Source organism: Hermetia illucens, chromosome 5 (assembly GCF_905115235.1).
Source record: "Hermetia illucens chromosome 5, iHerIll2.2.curated.20191125, whole genome shotgun sequence".
Classification (NCBI taxonomy): domain Eukaryota; kingdom Metazoa; phylum Arthropoda; class Insecta; order Diptera; family Stratiomyidae; genus Hermetia; species Hermetia illucens.
The window spans coordinates 86246343-86267852 of NC_051853.1; the positions used below are offsets into that span (position 1 = coordinate 86246343).

Below are 21510 nucleotides of genomic sequence, written 5' to 3' on the forward strand. Positions count from 1 at the left end.
GAGCTGTACTCACATACAGCAGGAGTTCACCCGAAGTATGAGAGTCCAGGGGCTATCTCGGTTTCCATAGTACCAGTATACCCCTGATAAGGTGTCGTGACCGAAGCCACTTCAGATGAGTCCCTGTGCAGACTCGGGTCCTAATTAGGGCCTTTGGAGCATTCGCCTACTGCATCACGGCCGGCAAACCAAAGTGACTACAGCGTCTCCCGGTGCCACCACTATGGAGGTTCTTCTCGGCCACTTGGTTTTGGTTTGGCCGATAGGGTTGCTGCCCCATCTTCCTCGCTCCCGCTGCGCTGACAGGTGGAATTGCTCGTAATGTCGGCAATGCTTGTGGAAGTGGAGGATGAACAAATTATTCAGTTGAAATCTACTTAAAATATTCCCGCCATTTATCCGTCGCGACTCAATGGCCGGTAAGCAAAGTACCATTCTTGTCATTAATGCAACTGAAATGTTCGATATCCTGTGTGCATTTGTGTCGGCCTTTAGCAAGTAGATACAGATCTCCCTCGCTATCCCGAGTGTCCAGTTTCTATGATGTTTTCCATCTCGCTGTTAATACGGTATTATTCGATAACGGCAACTAGGTCCTGGGAACAGAATTATCTCAGCGTGGTTGCCACTGATATCAGGACACAATGTCTCGGTCCAATGGGTCTTTCATTGCAAAAGATCATAACCTCCTTTATCTTGTCGGCCTTGCTATCAGCAAGTGGGATGGTTTTTGCGACATAAACTTAGTCTAATTTTTAATGAAAAACAACTAGAGACCATATGCCACCGTCCGCGTGGGATCGGGTTTCCCTCATTATGCCGCCAGAAATTCGATCACTTTGTGTTTTATTTCTATGAACATAGTCGCAATAGGAGGAACAGCAGTTCCCACATTCTCATCCATGAAAGGTCCAATTTTTATCACGCGGAGCATTCGTCTCTTTACCACTTAACACTTTCACTGGTCTAAGGTGTTCGGTTTGCCTAGATCTGAGCACATGAACTGGCATTAACTCAGTTTCATTCACGTCTGTAGCATCCTTTTTTCCACCAGTTCCGTAAGTGGTGTAGGAGAAGTTACTAGCAGGTAGTATTTAAAATTTTGCTACTGTATGCCTCTCAGCGCAGTTTCTTTATGGGAAAACGCACTTAAGATGTTGCAATTTGCTTCATCTTGTGCGAGTCAAAAACCATCATTGTTCTTCGCTCTGAAAATAAAGATTATTTTCTACAGTTTCCTGATATGATTGAAATTCAATCCATATAAGTGAAAGTGGAACCCCACGAGACGCCGTCCACGTTTGTAGATATGCGCTTTCTGGCATTCATGAGCTTTATTCTTCAGTATCCGAAGTCCATGCCCAGGTTCAGCTTCAGGTGTTCATCCCAGGTGATGTCCCCTGCCTTCGCTCGAGGACCAGGTACCCGGGATCCAAAATGTTCTGTCCTGCGCACCTGAGTGTTTATAATAATAAACTTAGGCCGGCCGCCTTCGCAGTCACTTCTGGGCAGCCTCATCAGTACACACAAATGGAGGAGGCCATGGTGGAAACATTGATGGTTAAATCTTGGCCTGGTTTCAGGCTCCAGTATTTCCACAGGGTTTCCCGGAGGGTAGTAAATTGTCCCTCTGACCTTTTGGCATCCCGCATGTGCATACGTCCCTTCCTTGCTGCATTCGAGTCGGTATGCCTGTGGGGGGACCCGCTTCTTTGAGATCTCTTTCGCCGATTTGATCACCTCCCGACATACCGGTGCTAATCCCTACGGTAGCGCGGATGTAGGCCTTGGCGCGGAGTACAAGAAAGCATTACTCACGGCAGATGTGTTGGTCTCACGTTTTTTGCACACATTACCACTGGTAGTTATGTCTGTTGCACTCAGTGTGAGTGTCACTAGGGTAGTCAGTTTGTCCCCACCTTCCGCCGAAAATTCTGCTTTCTTGCGTTTTATTTCTCCTAATGGTGTTGACACGCCCATGGTCTCATTCCTAAGACGCCTTCTTCAGCCGCCGGCCGTTTAGCTCCGTTTCCACGTACCGGCGTTAAATAAGTAGCGTCCACATTAGCAGCTTCCCTTTCTTCCGCTCTTCTTGGTAAGGGTAAAAGGGGAGGTTCTGACAGATATGATTCAACCTATACTCCGTCCTCCTTAGTGACTGAATTTGAATCTGAAACAATATCCTGGAATTCCTGGAATTTCTGGAATCCATCGAACTGTGGTGTAGATATTATGAAGTAATAATGAGTGGTATTCTGCCATATTGTATTATTATTGTTATTCAATTAAGTTTCCTAACCAAAATGGCAGTTCCACATTGAGAATCCCGTGGATGATCGTTAATATAACAAGCACTTGTTTCGCTGATGAGATGGGTCTCTGCTAGGAGCGTAACATCGGTACTATTACTGGAAAACTCGAGTTCTACTTTGCTTTCATCGCCAAACATACCGTTCGCATTCCATTATGCAATTCTTGAAGGGTCCATGGTTCAGCTAGTTTCTTATAGATTTCTATCCAATTGGTGACATCTGCGTAAAAGTTAGACTAGACGGACTGGATGGTTATTTGTTACTGCAGATCTGGCCAATATATCTTCCCTTACATGAATTTGTTGATCTATGTGGGGTTTCTTCTTGCTAATAAAGTTTTGAATAGGACATTTTACGTTCTTAGCTTTGTTCAGTCCGCAACAAGTGCTACTTCTTTGAATGGAGGTATTACCTTTATTTTTGCCATGACTGCTCGTTTCGCAGGCCGTCCTCACTGAGGATCTGCAACCCATTTCGGGCCTTGGCCTTTAGGATGTCCTTCCTCTAACCATCTCAATCCATCGATAGCGACCTTCAATTTCAGATTCCGAGGAGTGAAGCGCTGTGTTCATAAACAGAATCTGTCTAGCGTTTTCGGGGTTTCCCTATTAAATTACATTATTATTATCGAACGACACAACTTATTGAACAGTTTAGTATATTCATGCTTTTTATCTTTAGTTTTCTTTTTGCACAGGGAGGCAGACTCGGTGCTCCTGAAATCGACATTTGCCAGGTTCTCCCGGAATCTGACCCTCATGTATGTTGATGAATTAGTCTATTTTATTGTGGCGCCCAACGTGGAGACCGGAAACATTGGAATATCCAATTATTTACGCAGAGCCGTTGTTTTTATTAATAAGAGGTTTGTGAAACTTGAAACTAATTAATATAAATTAATCCACTGATGTGTGAGTGTTAATTTCCTTTGATCATCTTTGATTGGAAACATCCCTAACTCTCTGTATAAAGTTCTATTGCTTAGCATTTCAGTCATTTCTCCATTTCTCCTCTACTGAATTTTATCTGTGCTTTGAGTTAGTTTATTGCTAACTAGCAGACTCTTCTCTTCAAGCTTGCGCATAGATATGCTTCCCATTTTGAAATATTACCCCTTCAAGTTGGATCAGTGTCCGCAGAAATAGACCGCGGTGTGGCAAATTCTAGTTCCATAGAGTTTGTGGTGAGATCGGCAAAAATAAACTAAACTTTACTAATTACGAAACATGGACCGCATTTATAATGTGTGATACAGATATTCCCCGACGAATTTGCAATCAAGTTTTATCAGTCGTTAACCTAAGCCAATTAAACGATTAACAGGGAGCTAGCTGTGTAATAACCAAACTAGACTTTTTCCACTAGTATGGATGGTGTCGAGTAGCTCATTTGCATTTAAGAGACTTCTACACACTCATATACACTTTCTACTGAAGAGAACCGCAAAGCACAACAACTTTCTCGCCAGTGTACTGTGGTCTGTGTTATCTTATCAAAACTGCTCCCCATTTTTCTGTTTTTTATAAGTTCAACTTGTTGTCGAGAAGCTTAATAAAAGTGACTTTTTAATGCACTCGAAGATTAGTTGCCTTTGAGCTGTTAAGTTTTATAGGAAGTGCTCTCGTAGCAAGTGAAGCCGGCAGACAAAATGACAGTGAAGATTACCGAAGATATCTTTGGAGAGTATCTCGACCCGTTCACCCAGATCAAAGACAAGGTCCGACGCTTCACGTTCTCCAACGATAGTACAAAAACAACAGTACAGGTGAGTAGAAATGGCTTTGCTCGATGAAAGCACTTAGTATGTATGTTATGCCGATAGACACATAATATTGTTCGCGCATCCCATTTGGTTGGTACTACATATGAAAAGAATTCATCAAATCATTCTAGTTATCGGCAATCATATATCATTCTATCGTTTGTCATTCACTGTTTAGGAAAAATTGATTAAATGTTTTCATTATTGCGACATATGATGCTATTAGCATACGATTACATATACCATACTATAAACGCCGGCAAGAATTTCATTAAGAGCTTGGTTACTTGTATTAGCAACCCAAGTGGTGAACCTACTAAGAATGCTAATTTAATAAGCTGCTGATTACCAGCTTAGAGATAACAATATATTGAATACGGTAGTAACTTACAATGGCAGGCTCCTGCTAAATGCAGTTGCATTGTAACATTTCCACTTGCCCTAAACATTGAGACAGTTAGGGGTCAACTGCTATCTACAGGCCCCGAATTTTGATGTAGTCCAGACTAAACTAGACTGTGGGCAAGGTAAGAATTTTCTAATTTAGTTAAACTGCTAGCTGGAAAATTCTTTCTACATCAATGAACTTAATGGAAATGAGACCTGAATATTATTGATTTTAAGTTTGTTGCCATTTTCCATTTCTTTCTTCTTCCTTAACCGGATGTTTAGAGTTATTCACATTATATTCATACCATTGATATATCATCATCATCATCCTCACAAAATTTCTTACTTTCTCTTATATTTTCAATAAGGGCCACACAAAACACTATCATTATCGCCATTAGCCGACTTAAGGCCAAGGCTCCAGCTGCAGCTCTGTGACTGACTTGAGGAAGCTCATCATTGAGTCGAACATTAAATCAAAATATTTAACCGCTGGTTTTGACTCTATAGTCGCCTCCCCGGTTGATATGGAACGCATGGTCGGGATTCTTGCTGAAATCATGAGCAGCTATCTATCCGCTTAATCATAGCACTAATGTGCCAAATCTGCTTTACGCCTGTTCAACAGTGTGTCCGGGGACAAGAGCCACACCGTTGCCTGCACAACCGACCAAGCGCGACTCTTCTGATATGTCGAGCCTAAGCAGATTATCGCAGGAAGCGTTCTAAAGGTCTCGGACTCGGATGGATTCCTGTGCTATAAGTTTGTCCTGAGGAAGAAGCTATAGCATCTGAGCACGGCTATGATGGTCCATTGCACTCGACTCCCCCGTCTACGCACTATCCTGCATTCGCTTACGAATCGCAGGGTATCGGTTAGTGGATGTTATACTACCCGTTGCAAGCGTCATTCCATCGTATTGAATCTAGAACCAAAGTTCAAACTATTTCTACATTTCTGAACGGTTTTCGAGGTAATCAAAGGATTATTCAACGCCCTCAGTGCAGCCTGGCCATCGCTGAAGATTGGGATGCGCCTGCCCTCGCTCGTCAATTACCGAGTTTGTCGCCCTTAGGATGACACACTCTCAACTTGGAAAACCGTTGCATATTGTCCCAAACAAAAGTCCACTTCTCGCTCTTATTCGAGCGGTAGACTTCAGTTCCAGAACCCTGTTCTTCTATATATCCCGTGACTCATTCCTCTGGTTTTTCCCAGTTCCCTTTACGTTTCAGAGTAACTTCATATCTTCTACCAAACAGATGAATGGGAACCCGAGACTCAGAAGGCATTGTAAGGACTAGATTCAGTTCTGCCACTAATTCTTCCAATTCTCTGTGCCCCTCACGTTCGTTGTTTCCCCATAGAGCTAAACGATTTATTTTATATCCAGGTAATACATTTACAACTGCCCATTTTTGGCAGTGCGGCTGGCTTACGATGAAACATTTTTGTCTCACCTTAACATCCGCCTAAAATAGCGACGTATATCCACATTACCACAGAAAGCCTGAATCCCCATGTCAAGGCGCAGGTCCGTGTACACAGTTCATAAGAGCTCGTTTCAACTTTTCCTCTACATATTTGTTCCAAAGAAGCTTTTTATCTGAAGTGACTCCCAGATATTTGACTTTTTCGGAGAGTTAGTGCCTCTCACTTCTGGGAGAAAAAGTTCATCTAGTTTTATTTGGATTAACTGAAGTCCATGCCTAAGGCATCAACTGACAATAAAATCAAGGGCACGTTGTACATATCTACAATTTAAAATTCCGATCAACAGCAAGTGCATCTACGTCATCAGCATAAGCTTGAACGTGTATTGGCAAATTTTGCAGTTTACATATTAGTGAGTCGATCAGCATACTGCACAGAAGTGGTGATAGCACAATTCCTTGGGGGTAGCTTTCTGTTACTGCTGTTAGGTAGCGATCGCATCCACTTCTGCACACAGAAATCTCTACGTAGTAGAGGTCCACTTAATTAAAATACCAGCAGCACCATGCTCTCTGACGACATCACAAATTTTTTGGAAACGCACACAGTCAAACTCCCCTTCAACCCTTACCGAAGAATACCTCCATCGCGTACTAGCTTTCAAAGTTACGTCCTCTATCTTTGAAACGAAAGAGTGAAGAGCAGACTCACAGGACTTGCCACGCTGTTAAGCATGTTGCTTTTTATTTAGTGGAATGTCACGCCTTTTCGCGAATGTGACGCTCAACCAGTCTTTCCAGATATTTCAGCAAAAGTGATGCTAAGTTGATTTGTATCAAGTTGGTTGGATTTGAATAGTCATCTTTCCCTGGCTTCGGTATGAAGACTTCCTTAACAATCTTCCAAAAGGTAGGGCCGTAGCCCAAAGCAAGACACACTAGAAAAATATTTCTTAACAGTCGCTTTAAGTGCTCTATACCTTCCTTTAGCATTACTGGATATATGCGATTAATGTCAGGGGTTTTGAAGTTTTCGAAGGACAGTATGGCAACTCACACCTTTTGATTGGTAGCAGCCGCTTTCGCAGTGTTCCAGTTCTCCTTACAACGCTTACGTGTTGAGGGGGTTGAAAGAACTGCCAACTCTCGCCCTTCCACTTCTCTCATAAGTTTTCCCGGATTGTGTACTTCCAAGTGGGTCTGTACTGATTCCAGTCTGGAGTTTCGAAAAGAACCATCAGGTTTTTTACGAGAGTTCAATTTGACCGACACATCCCTTTTAAGTGTTCTGTACAGCCTTGAAGTTTCTCTTTCGCCTTCCAGTTCCCAACTTTTCGAGCACCTAACGGGCCTCTTATATTCACGCTGCGAGTCCCGCAGGTTTCACCAGTCTTCATTCTTATTACTTCAACTACCACGGTTGAAAAGTGGCCTTGTTGACTTTCTGAGCTTTTGCAGTTCTCGGTTCCAACTAGAAATTCTTTCACAACGCTATAAAAGTGTGCAGTTTAGAGTTTTCAATTCATCTTCAAGTACCAAAGGAGTCCTTAGTCGCCTAGGGAGCTGCGCTTTATTGCCAAGAAGTTCATTGAACTCTGTCCAATCGGTTTTCCTAGGGTTCCGTCGTTATATTACAGACTATTCGTCCGCAATAGTCAGATCGAATTCTATGTATCGGTGATCTGACAGTGAGCATTCGTCTAGTACCCACCAGTATATAATCAACTCGTAGGGGCACACCCCACCTTTGCAGTCATGGGACCAGCTGATGTGATCAAATCAAATAGCTTCTCTTCTCTGGGATTGCGTTTGCTACTGCCCCAACAGATCTCTTAGTTCTTGAATCGGTGGAGAATGCAAAGGATCATAGGGTAAATAAGCAGAAGTAACTTTAATGTTTTTCCTCTTGCAATTTATTTGGTATTGTTCGAAGCCCCTAACTAGGTCCTAGGGACAGAACTGTCTCAGTGTGGTCGTCTATGATGATTTTGATATCAGGACAAAAGTTCTTGGTCTTGCGGATTTTTCATCGTAAAAGATCCTGACCCCCTTTACTGATCTAAAGCCACAGATTCTATTAAATCAAACCCGGGACTCTAGTCCTCATCTATGAAAGACATCACCTCATCACGCAAGGCATTCTTCTGTCTTCCACTTAAGGGGGTCATCTTGTGTGTCGAATCCGGGGAATCGATTTTTTTGGCATCAATTGTATCTATATATAGTTTAGAATATGTGGGCAAAGTGATTTTTCGATATTCTTCACGAAAAATGCAAAAAAAAAAAATGAAAAAAACGGCCGTCACGCGGTATGACCCCCTTAACATGTTCTCCATAGGAAAACTGGACTTGCGGTGATTTGCTCTATCATGTGTGAGTTGAAGACTACCATTGTTCTTAGCTCTCAAAATGAAGTTGCCCTACAATTTCCTGATATGATTGAATTTAAATACATTGAGGAAAAATTGAAACACCATATGGTGACTGTGCCGAAGCACCTTCCGATAATTTTGGTCCAGTTCGAACGTCAAGCTGAAACCCTCCAGGTTTCTAGATTTGTCCTTCCCTGCGCTACTCTCGATGTGATCTCAATCCTCTCCTGGCCCTCAAGCGGCTCATAAAGCAGGGAGCGATCTCTCAGATAATCCCTTAATATCCGTAACATATAGCTGTGTCTAACATATCTGTCCATTCAACAAAATTGAAGGCATGATACCGATCGTTATGAGGAGCACTATCCGTCTAGATCGGTGGCTGTATGACCTGACTAAACAAACTCTCCGGTTGTTGTGCAGACGACAGCTCATAGTTTCCTTTTTCTTTGCTGATTAACACGAACCTCACCACTTTGCAAGGGCAAAGAAAAATGCCCTCCGTCAGGCAAGCGTTAAACGCCTCGAGCGGCAAAACCGGTCAAAATCAGAATCTGGCGCCTTCTTATTTTTTATGATGAGAACTCCTTCAATCCGCGCTGTTCGCATTAACCCGTGATGGGTATTTAGGAAATAATGCCCGCAAGGTGCGGTCCATCTGGTCAGTACTGAGTACACAGGGTTTCTGCAGAGCTCCAATTTTCCGGATAACAAATTTATACCGAACTCCCCGCGGGCCGTTATTTACCTCATTAATCAGGTTCTGCCAATCGCATGGCTTTGCATTTATTTATCATGCTGCGGAATCTCATTATGCTGATCTGTACTCTGCCTTTCTGGCCCATGCCTCTTGGCAGGCGTGCAAACGTTGTGCCAAACGGCGGAGATTATGAAACTCCTTCCATAGGTCGGCGCTTTCTGCAGTCCATCAGTCCATAAAAAGCTTGTCACGGCTGAAGCCTCTTCGGGGCGTGGAAGCCTCACGCGCTCTCGTTATGAAGTTCATATGGAATTTATGACCGTGTCGCCAGCAATGTCGCCGCCTGCGCAACTCTGCCTGTTCCAAGAGCTTCGTCAAATTTTTGGATGTTCACCCTCGCAACATTTGACACGCAAAGCGAGCGCCAGGTTGGTACACGCCTGCAAGTAACGTCAACCACTTCGAAAGCCAAGAAGCCTTGCAGGACTCGCCACCCGTCCACTGACGATGCCATATATTCTGTCGCAGTTTCCCAGGGATGCTTCTTTCATTATCGGGGGGCTGAAATGTTGGCGTGGATCCAGTATTTAAAATTGATAGCCTGGTTTTCGCACGTATTTACAAAATCTACTTCTCACTGGAGTCTAACTGAAGCATCCCAAATTCAAAAACCCTAGCAATAAAGTCAAATCGTACTAGGAAGTGACTCGTCATGCATAAAACGTCGTCCTCCCGAGCATCAAGTAGGTGCCGAAAGTCCGCCTCGTCTCATTCAGTGTCAGATAAACGCTAAAAAAGATTATCCCTACACAACGAATCCAGACAAAGCCATTTCCTTGACCTCGGGCGAGAACACGAAGTCGAACGCCGTCCCGAACTCAGATGGCAGCCGTACCCGATAAATCGAGATAATATAAATCCGGGTCCATGTTCCCGTATTGCTCAGTTATTTTGCTCGCAGATCAGGTTTCATCTCCACAACGAACTGCGCTGGCAATTAGTGAGTAATTACACTCTGGTGCATGTTAATTTGTAAGAAGTGGATCATGCCAGTTGCGTTCTAGACCTTTCTAGTTCCCGCTAGAGATTGACCATCACCCCGAACCTACAGTGTGTGGAATGCTTTCAGACGCGCTACTATCCTTACAGAAAATGCAATCTTCATTCCAAGTCTTTGCTTGGTGACCTACCCAGCCACATCTGCGGTATGCTGTCCGTGGACGTGTGTCCACAGTCCAGATACCTGCGGCACTTGGTGTAGGCTATCCACATTCGTACCCTGCATACTATCCATTCAATTTTGGTTTGGCCACTGTTAAGTAGTTTCCTCACATATTGCTCGAGGACTTCCACCACAGTAAGTTTTCGGCCCCGAGCATTCACAGAAATGATGCCTACCCGAGCATTGGTTACTTTACGACATTCATGCTTTATTGCTCCATTGTGTTCGGTTTGCATCTTGTAGCGCATTTCATTGAGGACTTCCGCTTGTTGGGGCTTCCGTTGGCTTCAGGAACAAAGCCGACGATTTAGTCTTGATTCGTTTCTTCGTCTTTTCTGCTACTGGTTTTCGGGTCGTAACCTCCTTGTCTTTAGATGAACGGGTCTCTGGTGGCGTAGTGAGTTCTTTCCCTTTGATAACATAGTGAGGGTACCCCGACCAAATTGATAATTGACAGACTGGACTGACCCTGGACAATATGCGAGAACAGAAAAATGGTAATGCCATTATAGCAAGAACGGACGAGTACTATGAGAATGCCATCTACACTGTGCGACTTCAGTGGTTTAAACATTCCCACTACCGATCTTACTTTAGCCTCCGACCATGCCTCTTTTGTTAGTTTCTGGTTCTAATTTTTCCCCCGTTTTGCTCGTTGTCAAGGTGTTGCGCATAATGTTGTCTAACTGTAATCTCGCGGTGTTTTAGCTATTAAATTATTTGAAATAATTTCAATTGAAACTTACCTTTTCTATTTGCTAGTAATATTTATTAAGCTTGAAAATATATCGATATTTCCGAACTTGTAGCACTGATGAAGAGAACAAGTGTAATATTACTAGCGAATGGAAAAGGGAAGCATTAATTATTTTAAAGAATGTTGTCGTCTTCCGCCGTGAATACGACCCCGGTAAGTAAGTTCTGAGAAGCAGATGTACTCTCTACTCGTCCTTCCCGGTAAGCGTCCTATTAACCTTCTTGAGACAGACAGGAGATATTGTCCTGCCTTTGATTATAGCTTCGTGTGTAGCCTGGATGCTTCCGTGGTTTCTTCGACCCCTTTACAGAAATACCTGAGCTGTTCCTCTTTGCTTCCCTGATCAGGTCGAGTTCTCCCACGGCTTCTACTAAAACTTGGATAGAGACAACATTCTCGATCAGCTCGATGCAGCTCTTGTAAGGTGTAAGTTAACTTGAGCTATCTTAGTGCTTAGCATTGGCCCTATTACAGTTTTAAGCTCTTCTCCACTTTCAAAGTATTAGCTATCCACCCCAAGCCCTAGAAGATGCAAATTTAGACCATCCAGCTTCTCCTCTCCACTAGGTAGCAGGTCTACTTCTTTGCTTGATGCTGCCTTTTCAACCTCTATCATCCTTTAAAGATTTCGGTAGCTTTTTCAGTCGATGTTTCCTCCGAAATATCTTCCCTCGGCTTTTCCCTGCACACATCCACAGGTATGTTGCCAATTTTATAGTTGATATGACAATTTGAACATTTAATTAATTACTGCTTCTAGCATATCATCATCAGTCCATTCTTAGCATATCTCCCTTTTCTAGCCTTGCAACTTATTGATAATAGTCCTAAGCCACTCCATAGTTACTTTCACAATCCACCAGTATGTAACCTGGTCAAAATCGTATTCCGGTGGGCATGAGCTTCGCACTCCAGACCTTGCATATCTGCCTGATATTAAGGTCCGCGATAATTTCGTGCTCCCACGAGTGAACATTGACTCTGAAAGTGTCTTCGGCAGTGTGGTCAGTCGAATGCCCTTGGCCGCACTAACAAAGCTTATAATGACGCCTGCTTTCGCCCTTGGCCTACCCGGGATTTCTCCTCTCTTGGGTTCGGATTGGAGATTTTTGGGAACATTACCCTCATGTAGGCTAATCCCCACTGTCTACCGCTTCCTTTGTTCCGATAATAGCTTAGGCCTTTTGCTTTCTGGCCTTCCTTCAGATAACAGGGGTACCATTCAGCACTTGCATCAATGAAGTGAGTCCCCTTTCTGACGTTCAATATACTGATCTCATCGGTGTTTTTACTTGTCCCTTTTGTGCAGCGACCTTTGTTATTTGCGGTCCTTGCAGAAGGTCAAAGTTGACCTTGGCTTCACTGCATTACTCCCCAACTTCTCTCTTATTTGGTGTTATTACCTGGCTCTTAGTGTTATGAAGATGTGCCTCCTCCTGGTGAGCCAGTTTGTGTGCCACTTGTTTGTTATTCTTTTTTTCTGTTTAGATTGCTCATTCATTTAGTTCCCGCGAGTATATGGTAAGGAGGTCCTCCATCCCATAGCACGAAAAGGTCAAACTTGCCCACCGAGGCGACCTGATATCAGTAAAGCGGTAACGGCAAACTATCCAATGGGAATGCTTTGCATGACACTCCAGCCTAGATCCGCGACGTTTTGTTAATAGTAGGGCCACCTCGTAAAGAGTGGCTTTCACCACCCACTAACGGTCTTTTTAGACGTAAGGCTCGAAGAAAGATAGATTGATTCTTAGCCCCATATCACCCCCAGAGAGAAAAAGGTTAACTGCCAGGGAGCTATGTTCCGCGTCAGTCAATCCTGCAGTTCACGGCTTAACCGATCCCCCCCCCCCCCCCACCCGCTCTTGCTTCGATTCTTGCTGCCTTATTATATGCCTCCTGTTCACTCCTTTTGTGGAGTATAGAGTATCCTTAATTTACGTTTTCGGTCAGGCTATATTTCAGTATGATTATCAACACACTTAATTCTGTGCAATTGATACAGCACAAAGACAAAAACAAACATCCATAATTGGGATTTGAACCCAAGGTAACGAGGCCGGTTTTCAACCGCCGCACCCATTTCTGATCGAAAATGCTATCCTTGAGTTGTTTTAATCAAATAATGAGATATTACTGGTTTTCCAAAGTACTACATTCTCCCGGTATTTGCCAGCCAGACCCTATTGACGAGTGAGCTGTCTTATTTTTTGCTTATTGCCTTCCTAATTGGCAAAGATCATTTTGTTTTCTTGACTTTAGAGTCTTGCCTTCATGATTTGATCATCAAAGAATGTTGAAACATCGAATGAATTTTCATTAAGCACACCTAACTTGATGATTCACTTTAAGATGTTAGAATAAATACATTTTGATAAAAAAATTGAATTTTCTCTAAAACAAGAAAAAAACTGAAATGAGAAGCAAAATTCAGATATTTTTGAATTTAAGATTCGGGAAACAATAACTATCAAAAAAAGGGTATTATCAACAACTTATAATGTATATTTTGCTTTGAAACGGCTAAATATTTTAGGGCCAATAAAATAGTTGCTACTCCTCCTTTTTTATCGGGTTTGTAACCGTTATTTACGGGTAAATGATGACGGAAAATTTACTAAAATACTACAGATGTTGAACAGCTAAAATATACTTTTGTGAAAGCTATGCTATGTTAATTCAAGTGAAGATTAAACCATCCTCATCCTGACTACATATAAGTTCGATTTTCTTCGCCGACATATTAACGTAGGGATTCCGAAACCCTACATGGAGTCAAATTGGACCTTATATTTGAATGCCCCCATCATCGAATATGTCAGTTAACTTTGCTGAGACCAGCACATAACATTTTAATATCCGTCCATCATTCATGCATAAATTGGGCATAATAGGACTGTGTGCCAAACAAACCCTGCAAATACTTAGGGAAAATGGTGCAATTCAAACGTTCTGCGAAATTCCATGGGAAACTATGAGATTTTCTATGTATGTTGCTGCACCAAACAAATCATCATCGAATTGTCCTTAATTGAAAACATTTCCAAATGCCCACATCAAGTACGCCTTTCATAATCACACAAAGCATTATCCCCATTGAAACTGTGATTCAATTTATATCAATCAGGTTATCACTTTGGGTGCAACGATAACATCAATAAAAGTTCCAGACACTTGCAACGTTATCGGCGACATTGTTCTTGGATTCGATACTGTTCAAGGTAGGTAACTTGGGGCCAATCCACCCACCCGAGGATTCAGCAACCAATTGACATGATATTTATTCAAAACGACACTTCTTGCAGGGTACGAAGGATCTGACAATCCTTACTTCGGGTGCGCCGTGGGACGGGTGTGCAATCGCATTGCAAACGGGAGTTTCATTCTCAATGGACAGAGAATTCAGGTCAGCAGGAATCTTGCGAACAAGCACACCCTTCATGGGGGATTTCTAGGATTCAACAAGGCCAATTGGAGTGCTAACGTCGAGGACGATAGAGTGATTATGACGCACATTAACAAGGATGGACAGGAAGGATTCCCAGGACAAGTGACAGCAACAGTTGTCTTCAAATTGACCAAGGATAATAGTTTTCATGTTAACTTCGAAGCCACTACGGACAAGCTGACGGTTGTCAATTTAACAAATCATTCCTATTTCAATTTGGCCGGACATGTAAGTAAAATTTTATTTGAAATTCTATAAATTTTCATAGCAAATGAGCGAGGAAAATGTCAAATTCAAATTTCGGTTATTTGAATATTCAGGGGTTCTCTGAGAGATAGCACTCAAGTTTTCCCGATATGAATATCAAATTTTCACCAGTTTCAATTTCAATTCTCGTATTCAAATATGACAATATTTAGTCAAACCTTTTGCTGGAACTTTAGCATGGACTAGTCATAAGGAATGAATACAATTGTGGTAATATTGTATAGAAGTTGCCATACATTCTTGTGCACTTATGTCTTGAATGAAATTATAGAAGCCATCATCAGGTTTGGTGAAGATCTGCCTTTTTATATGCAAACAAGTAACTTTAGATTCGAATATTCTATGAAGCCCAACTTTAAAAAAATGTTAATAACCAGTCGGAAAGCGGAAGCTCGGCCTTTCAGATATCAAAGGTGTGTTGATTTCAAATGTGAGAATATTTGGGTACACGATGATACATAGCTTGTGATGTAGTGTATATACCTGATATTTAAATCGATGTAGTACTGGTATTTTATCTCTTAGCAACTAGTAGTATTTTGATGCATAGCAGGGTAATTTGATCTACAATATCTTCGTTAGTAATACCACGATTTCCACTAAACTTTTCAGAATGGCATTTCACATTAGAACCAATATTACCGCAAACCTTTTTAGGATGAATTTCACCGTAAAGTTCCAATATATAATAATGTACGATTGTTGACTTTATTTGTAGATATTGTAGCGAAGGGTATTTTCAAACTTAGATACCATGTGCATGGACTACCATAACTTTTTTCAAATTTTTGGTTTGGGTAGTTTCTGAGAAAGGGCCCTTGAAATAATTGACCCTTTTCGCATCCACGGACTCCAACCTTATGCAACCAACAGCAAAACTAATATCTGCATCGTTCCGTTGGGTATCCCAAATTCCTATATATATTTGGTGAGGAAAACAAATTTACATCTATCTTTTACATGTTTGGGGATCCGTCCTCCTTAAGTTCAACCTGCACCAATATAATTCACCTCATGTGTGGGGTTCACAGTTCAATATGTAACCGTTTTTGAAAAAGAATATTTTGACATGCAGATACGCTCGCACTTTAGCAAACAAAAACTCCAGTGCCCAAAGTACATATATATATTAAGGGGAAGGAGTAAACTTGCTGAAACGATCCGTGTTGCCGGAGACTTATCCTCCCGGCAGTTCGGCTTTAGAGCAAGGGGATCTACAGTAGAAGCTGTTATGGAGGTCGTCGGCGCGGTTCGTCAAGCTAAGGCATACAGCCACTGATCGCGACAGCTAGTGCTCCTCGTAACGAAGTAAGAAACGCCATCAATTTCATAAGTTGGACAGATATGCCAGGCATATTAGAAAATTCATTCCGCGTATGAAGCTATCTTTTGCGAATGTTGAGGGATTATCTGTGAGATCGCTCCCTGTTCTGTGAGACGCTGCAGGGCTAGAGAAGAGTGAAAATCACGTCATGGATAGCACAGGGATCCATTCTGGGGCCGGATCTCTTGAACCCTTCATATGATAATCTGTTAACATTCCCACTCAACTTGCAGGAAGAGTCGTGCCTGTCCAGTTATCCAGATGATGATGCGCTACTTATTGCCGGAAGCAAAACAGACATAGTATTATCAGTGCGACGGGTAAGCGGATGGATAATCACCCATGGTTGTTTTAGTTTTGACATTTGTTAGAAAGGCGGGGAGTTCGGGTGGTCAAAAGTGATCATTTATTTAACGGGGCCATTCTCTGAAACTGCCCAACCGATCTGGAAAATCAATAGGCTCCCACTATATGGTGGCTAGTTTTCGAAATACCTCCCATACAGATATCCCTTCAAATAAAGTTAATAATAGTATATTACTATAATTTTCGGTAATTGGCTGCAGAATCTCCCTTAAGTTCATCCTAGCACCACGAAATTTTGCAGCAATGTAGGCCATAATGAGAGAGCTTGAGCTTGATCCTACCAAGTTTGGTGGAAGTCGCACTATGACTAACAAAGTTATAATAGGTCAAAGATGTCACTTCTTTTGAAATTCAAGATTTTGAATGTCAATATCACCCGAAAGTGAATATTCTCACATAATAAATGCGTATATTATTATTATAGTATTATTATATTTTAAAAGTAGAATGCGATTTTTAACCATAGAATCTTAACTAACCGTTAATGTGCTATACCTAGTCTATAAACCTTAGGTTTCTTGAAGAAACACAAGTGAAGCCTTGGCTTCAATTCTTATGATTTTAGCGAAGTTATTCAGAGCGATAAATGCGCACTTTGTTACGGCGATCGACATATACCTGGCATGTGACATTTTACCTGTTTAACGCTGTCACCTCCGAATGACCCCGAATATAAAAAAATCACTTTACACATATATTCTACATTATACCTTGATTCAGTTGATGCCAAAAAAATCGATTGCTCGGATCCGAAACACGCTATGACCCTCTTAAGTCCGTCAATGACGAATGTTGGGTGGCATATACCATAGGTATCAAGAGTCATCTTCCTATGGGTGTAACGCAGTCTGTTCTACTCTCTGAAACGCAAGCGCCTTGCCCAAACCCAGAGACGGAAACCTTTGCGGCTGTCGTCTGCCTATTGCATCATCATCATCATCAACGGCGCAACAACCGGTATCCGGTCTAGGCCTGCCTTAATAAGGAACTCCAGACATCCCGGTTTTGCGCCGAGGTCCACCAATTCGATATCCCTAAAAGCTGTCTGGCGTCCTGGCCTATTGCACTATCTAAAAACCGGCTGCGATGGTGATGGTGAGAGTGATCCCCGTTGCACTCCTTACTAACAAAACATAAAGCCATTTTTATAGGAGCTTGAGACTCCTATGTCCACATCCACTTGATGCCGGACCGGACCAAATGAAGAACACCTTGCTCCCACTCTTTATGGTTCACGGACTTCCCTTTTTGAGTTGAGTACCCAAGGTTTAAAAAGAAAAAGAGGGACGAAGACAGCTACAGTTTCGTACTAGGACAGAGGCAACTGATCAGACGCTGTCTCGCCGCTGCGCTGGGAGCAGCGTGACCAAAGCGGCTCCCAGATGTTGTAAGCTCCATTCAACTCAAAAAGAGGAGTCCGTGAACCATAAAAAGAGGGGGCAAGTTAAGTTGCTCTCCATTTGGTCCAGTCCGGCATCAAGTGGATGCGGACTTAGAACTCCCAAATTCCTGAAAAAAAGTGTCTAGATCCGTCGCGGCGTATTGTTGCCTCTTATACCGCTTCGCCTTCTTCTTTGAAGCGCTGGAAAGTACCTTCCTCCTTGCGTTTTTTCCCCAGTTTGTTCTGCCATTTCCATTCCATTTAACGCTTCCGGTATTTTTAGCGGGAAGCGCGGTTGTTTCTGCTTTCTGCACATTTTCTATTACTCTCCATGTCCGCCCGCAATGCAACATTCTATCCAGGAGCTCCTCCAGCTCCATTAGGCCGTTTTTTACGCCTTTGCTAACGTTTTTCTGGAGGAGCGTCGCAGACCGCATGCAGTTCGCAACTGCCGAGCATTTCTTAATAAGTCTTTCCTCTTCAACTTTTTCCAGAGTAGTCGACGGCGGTCCCACTCGGTTTATATTCGAAAAGCAGTTTCCACTGTGCCTCTTTCCGCAATAAGGGCACTGTGTGGTACTGTCTGGGTTGCCGTCTCCGTCACAAGTGCCCCTTCATCTTGCAAATCTTCTTCTCTGTTTGCGCATCCCAGAAGCCATTGACAGCATGAAAAAGTCGGGAAACCGGAAGCTGGGCGCTTCAGGTATGAAAGGTTTTGTTTGCTTCTTCTGTAAGTATATTTGAGTGTAGAACTATCCCATTTGTACGTAGCCCGTTATGTATATGCATTTAGCATGTCAGAATTAGTACTTCGGGTTGTAAATTTACACGGTAAAGACAACTTTGAGCTACTGTAACTTTGTTATATAATAGTACGATTGTAATCAAACTTGGGGATAATAATGTTTCATATTATATTTTATACTACTACCAAGTTCTATAACTCTGAGATAAACCTAAGGGGGGTTTTACTCAATTTTCCCAAAAATATTGTAATATATTATTATTAACTTAATTTGAACAGATATCGATATGGAGAGTATTTTGAGGCCTGGTCACTATATAGAGGCAGCTTCATGAATTTTTGCAGATTTTTCAGTTGGGTAGTTTCTGAGAATGGGTCCGTTAAAGAAATCATCACTTTCGACCCCTCCCACTCCCCGCTTTTTTAACAAATCTAAAAACTAAGACCGACTTCGAAAAGTACTAATCGAAACCTTTCATTTGATACCCCACGTGACTACATTCGGTGGAAAAAAATTTTACACCCTCCCTTTACATGTACAACACCCTCCCTAAATTCAACGTACAAATATATCATTCACTGCATGTTTGGGGGTCCACTGTTCCCACCTTCTCACCAAATTTCGTGTCAACCGATATAGCCGTTTCTGAGAAAAGTGCTTGTGACAGACAGACAGACATCGGATGATGTCGAACGTGGGAGGGCCACGGCATGCTCCCAGGTTGCTTATAGCTAGGGTAGTGTGTCAGATCCTACTCCAGTTTGGGGGAAGGCATTGCAGTTTGCATTTAACACTAACAAACTGAGTTCAGTCTGCAGAAGAACAGCCCTAAGGGTTTGCTCGGCATTCAGGACTGTCTCAGATGGTGCAGCACTCGTCGTCTCTGGAATGATGCCCATTGACATCTTGGAAGATGAGATGACGAATATATATTATGCGAAGTCTATCTCTCCTTTATCGCAGAAAAAGAACGCCGAAAGGGAGAGATCTCTAAATAGATGCAAGAGCGTTGGGAACGCTCGGGAAAGGGTCAGTGGACAAACAGGCTCATCCTTGCCATCAAGGATTGGTTGGAGAGACGGCACGGTGAGATTAATTATAATCGTACTCAGTTTCTAACGGAGCATGGAGGATATCGCCAGTACCTCTTCAGGTTTAAACTAGATACTTCACCCGATTGTCGGACTGCGATGGAGTTCCAATGGACCAAGAGCATGCATTCTTCCACTGTCCAAGGTTTGTGGAGGAAAGGAGGACCCTAAAGGAGACTCTAGGAGAGGTGCTTGTACCATAGAATGTACCATAGTGCGAAGAATATTAGCGTGTCAGGAAGACTGGGATACGATCAACTCCATGGTTGTATCTATCCAGAGGTAGCTGCGAAAGGCAGAAGAGAATAAAAAAGCACGGTTACGTACGCCGCGTAGATATGAAAGGGGACCTAGCTAAAATGACTGACTGCCCGTACGGTTGTTCCACGGGGCTTGGGGGAGAGTCGGGGGTGGTTTTAGTGGGTAAAAATCCCACACGCTGACGTGTCCAGGCCAGTGTCTTTTGAAGAGCTTCCACAACCTCAAAAACAAAGAAAAAGACAGACGGACAGACAGACAGACAGGCATTGAACCGATTTTAATAAGGTTTTGTTTTGCAAATAAAACCTTAAAAATCACAGTAAATCATTAAGTGGTGCTATATAAATAGCAAAAGGCACATAAATCATCACTTTCCTTGCAAACATCAGGTCTTATGGCGTTTTCTACTTTTGTAAGACTGAGCTGCACATAGATATGGGTTTTCCAGTATGATAATTACCTAAAATAAATTAAACAATCCAAATGGCATATTTTACCAATTAATACTGGGGTAATCCCAAGAATTTTTCAAATCCTCAGCTCTTTGTGGATTATTAATGAATACGTCTAGACTACAGGCTGTTTTCCGTGGAAGTATTAACTGTATATTAATATTGTGAAACTTAGTGGAAATTTGAATCAAATTCATGAAATTCAATGTTACATTTGCATATATTCAAATGCCCAACCCTTAATGCAATAACTTTTAGCATTAATTATTCATGATTTCAGGATGCCGGTAGCGCTGCAATTTACGAACATTTGGTTAAAATCAAAGCAGACAAATACACAATTACTGATGAGGATTCAATACCAACTGGTGAATTGGGAAATGTGGAAAACACACCGTTCGATCTACGCACTCTAGATGTCCTTGGACCACGAATGCAAAAGACTCCTACGGGGGGTTTTGATGACAATTTCTGTGTAAATTTGGACTGGAACAAGACAACAATCATTGCAAAGTGCGTTTCTGGGAATTCGAAAACGAATATTATATTGAAAACTGCTGGTATTTTCTAGGGTGTGTCATCCTAAATCCGGAAGGTTCATGGAAATTGCTACAAATCAACCGGGGGTGCAGCTTTATACCAGCAATGGAATGCCTGATCCGTCTAAAAATGAGGTGAGTACAGAATAGTTAATAATGTATCATGCCATATCATATTTCAAATAAAGTTGGGTGGGAAAACCTTAAACTCTTAATACTGTCATAAACGTTGGTCGTCAAGTAAACCCCCAAAGCGCCCAATGATTTGAAAAATTTGATTAGGCATACTCAGAAATAAATAGAAAGAGCTGATTATCTCTATCTGGAGCATAGCCCGCCAAGCATACCTACGGTTCCTGGCAATTTTCTGCAGCTCCTACCACGATTTTTCGAAAAGCGCGTACTTTTGCTTTTCTACCCCACGTAGCTATAGGGGGATCCACTATTCGGCCACCCAGGGGTATATGTGCATGTTTAAGGCGGGAAAGAAGCATAGCCTCTGAGCACTCAGACATGGTTGCGTATTGTACTCGACTCCATCGTCAAATGAAATATTTTCAAATTGCTGATTCCAGTCCGGGCATGGGGGAATTGAGAAGGCATCCGAAATTTCATTTCTTTCTACATCACAGTGACCAAGTACCCAGAATAGTCCCACCCTATTGAATTTAGAAGGAGAGTATAAT

The 21510-nt window shown here is 42.3% G+C and overlaps 1 protein-coding gene across 1 annotated transcript in view; it reads left to right on the forward strand.

Moving 5' to 3' along the window:
• The first annotated feature begins 3419 nt into the window (after positions 1-3419).
• LOC119657751 (galactose mutarotase) overlaps positions 3420-21510 on the forward strand; it is a 38823-nt gene continuing 20732 nt past the window's right edge. Inside the window, exons 1-5 of the mRNA XM_038064804.1 lie at positions 3420-4077; positions 14077-14170; positions 14255-14625; positions 20566-20798; positions 20857-20959. Of these exons, the coding sequence (XP_037920732.1) occupies positions 3961-4077; positions 14077-14170; positions 14255-14625; positions 20566-20798; positions 20857-20959 (918 nt within the window). The 5' untranslated portion in view covers positions 3420-3960. The remainder of the gene's footprint in view (positions 4078-14076; positions 14171-14254; positions 14626-20565; positions 20799-20856; positions 20960-21510) is intronic.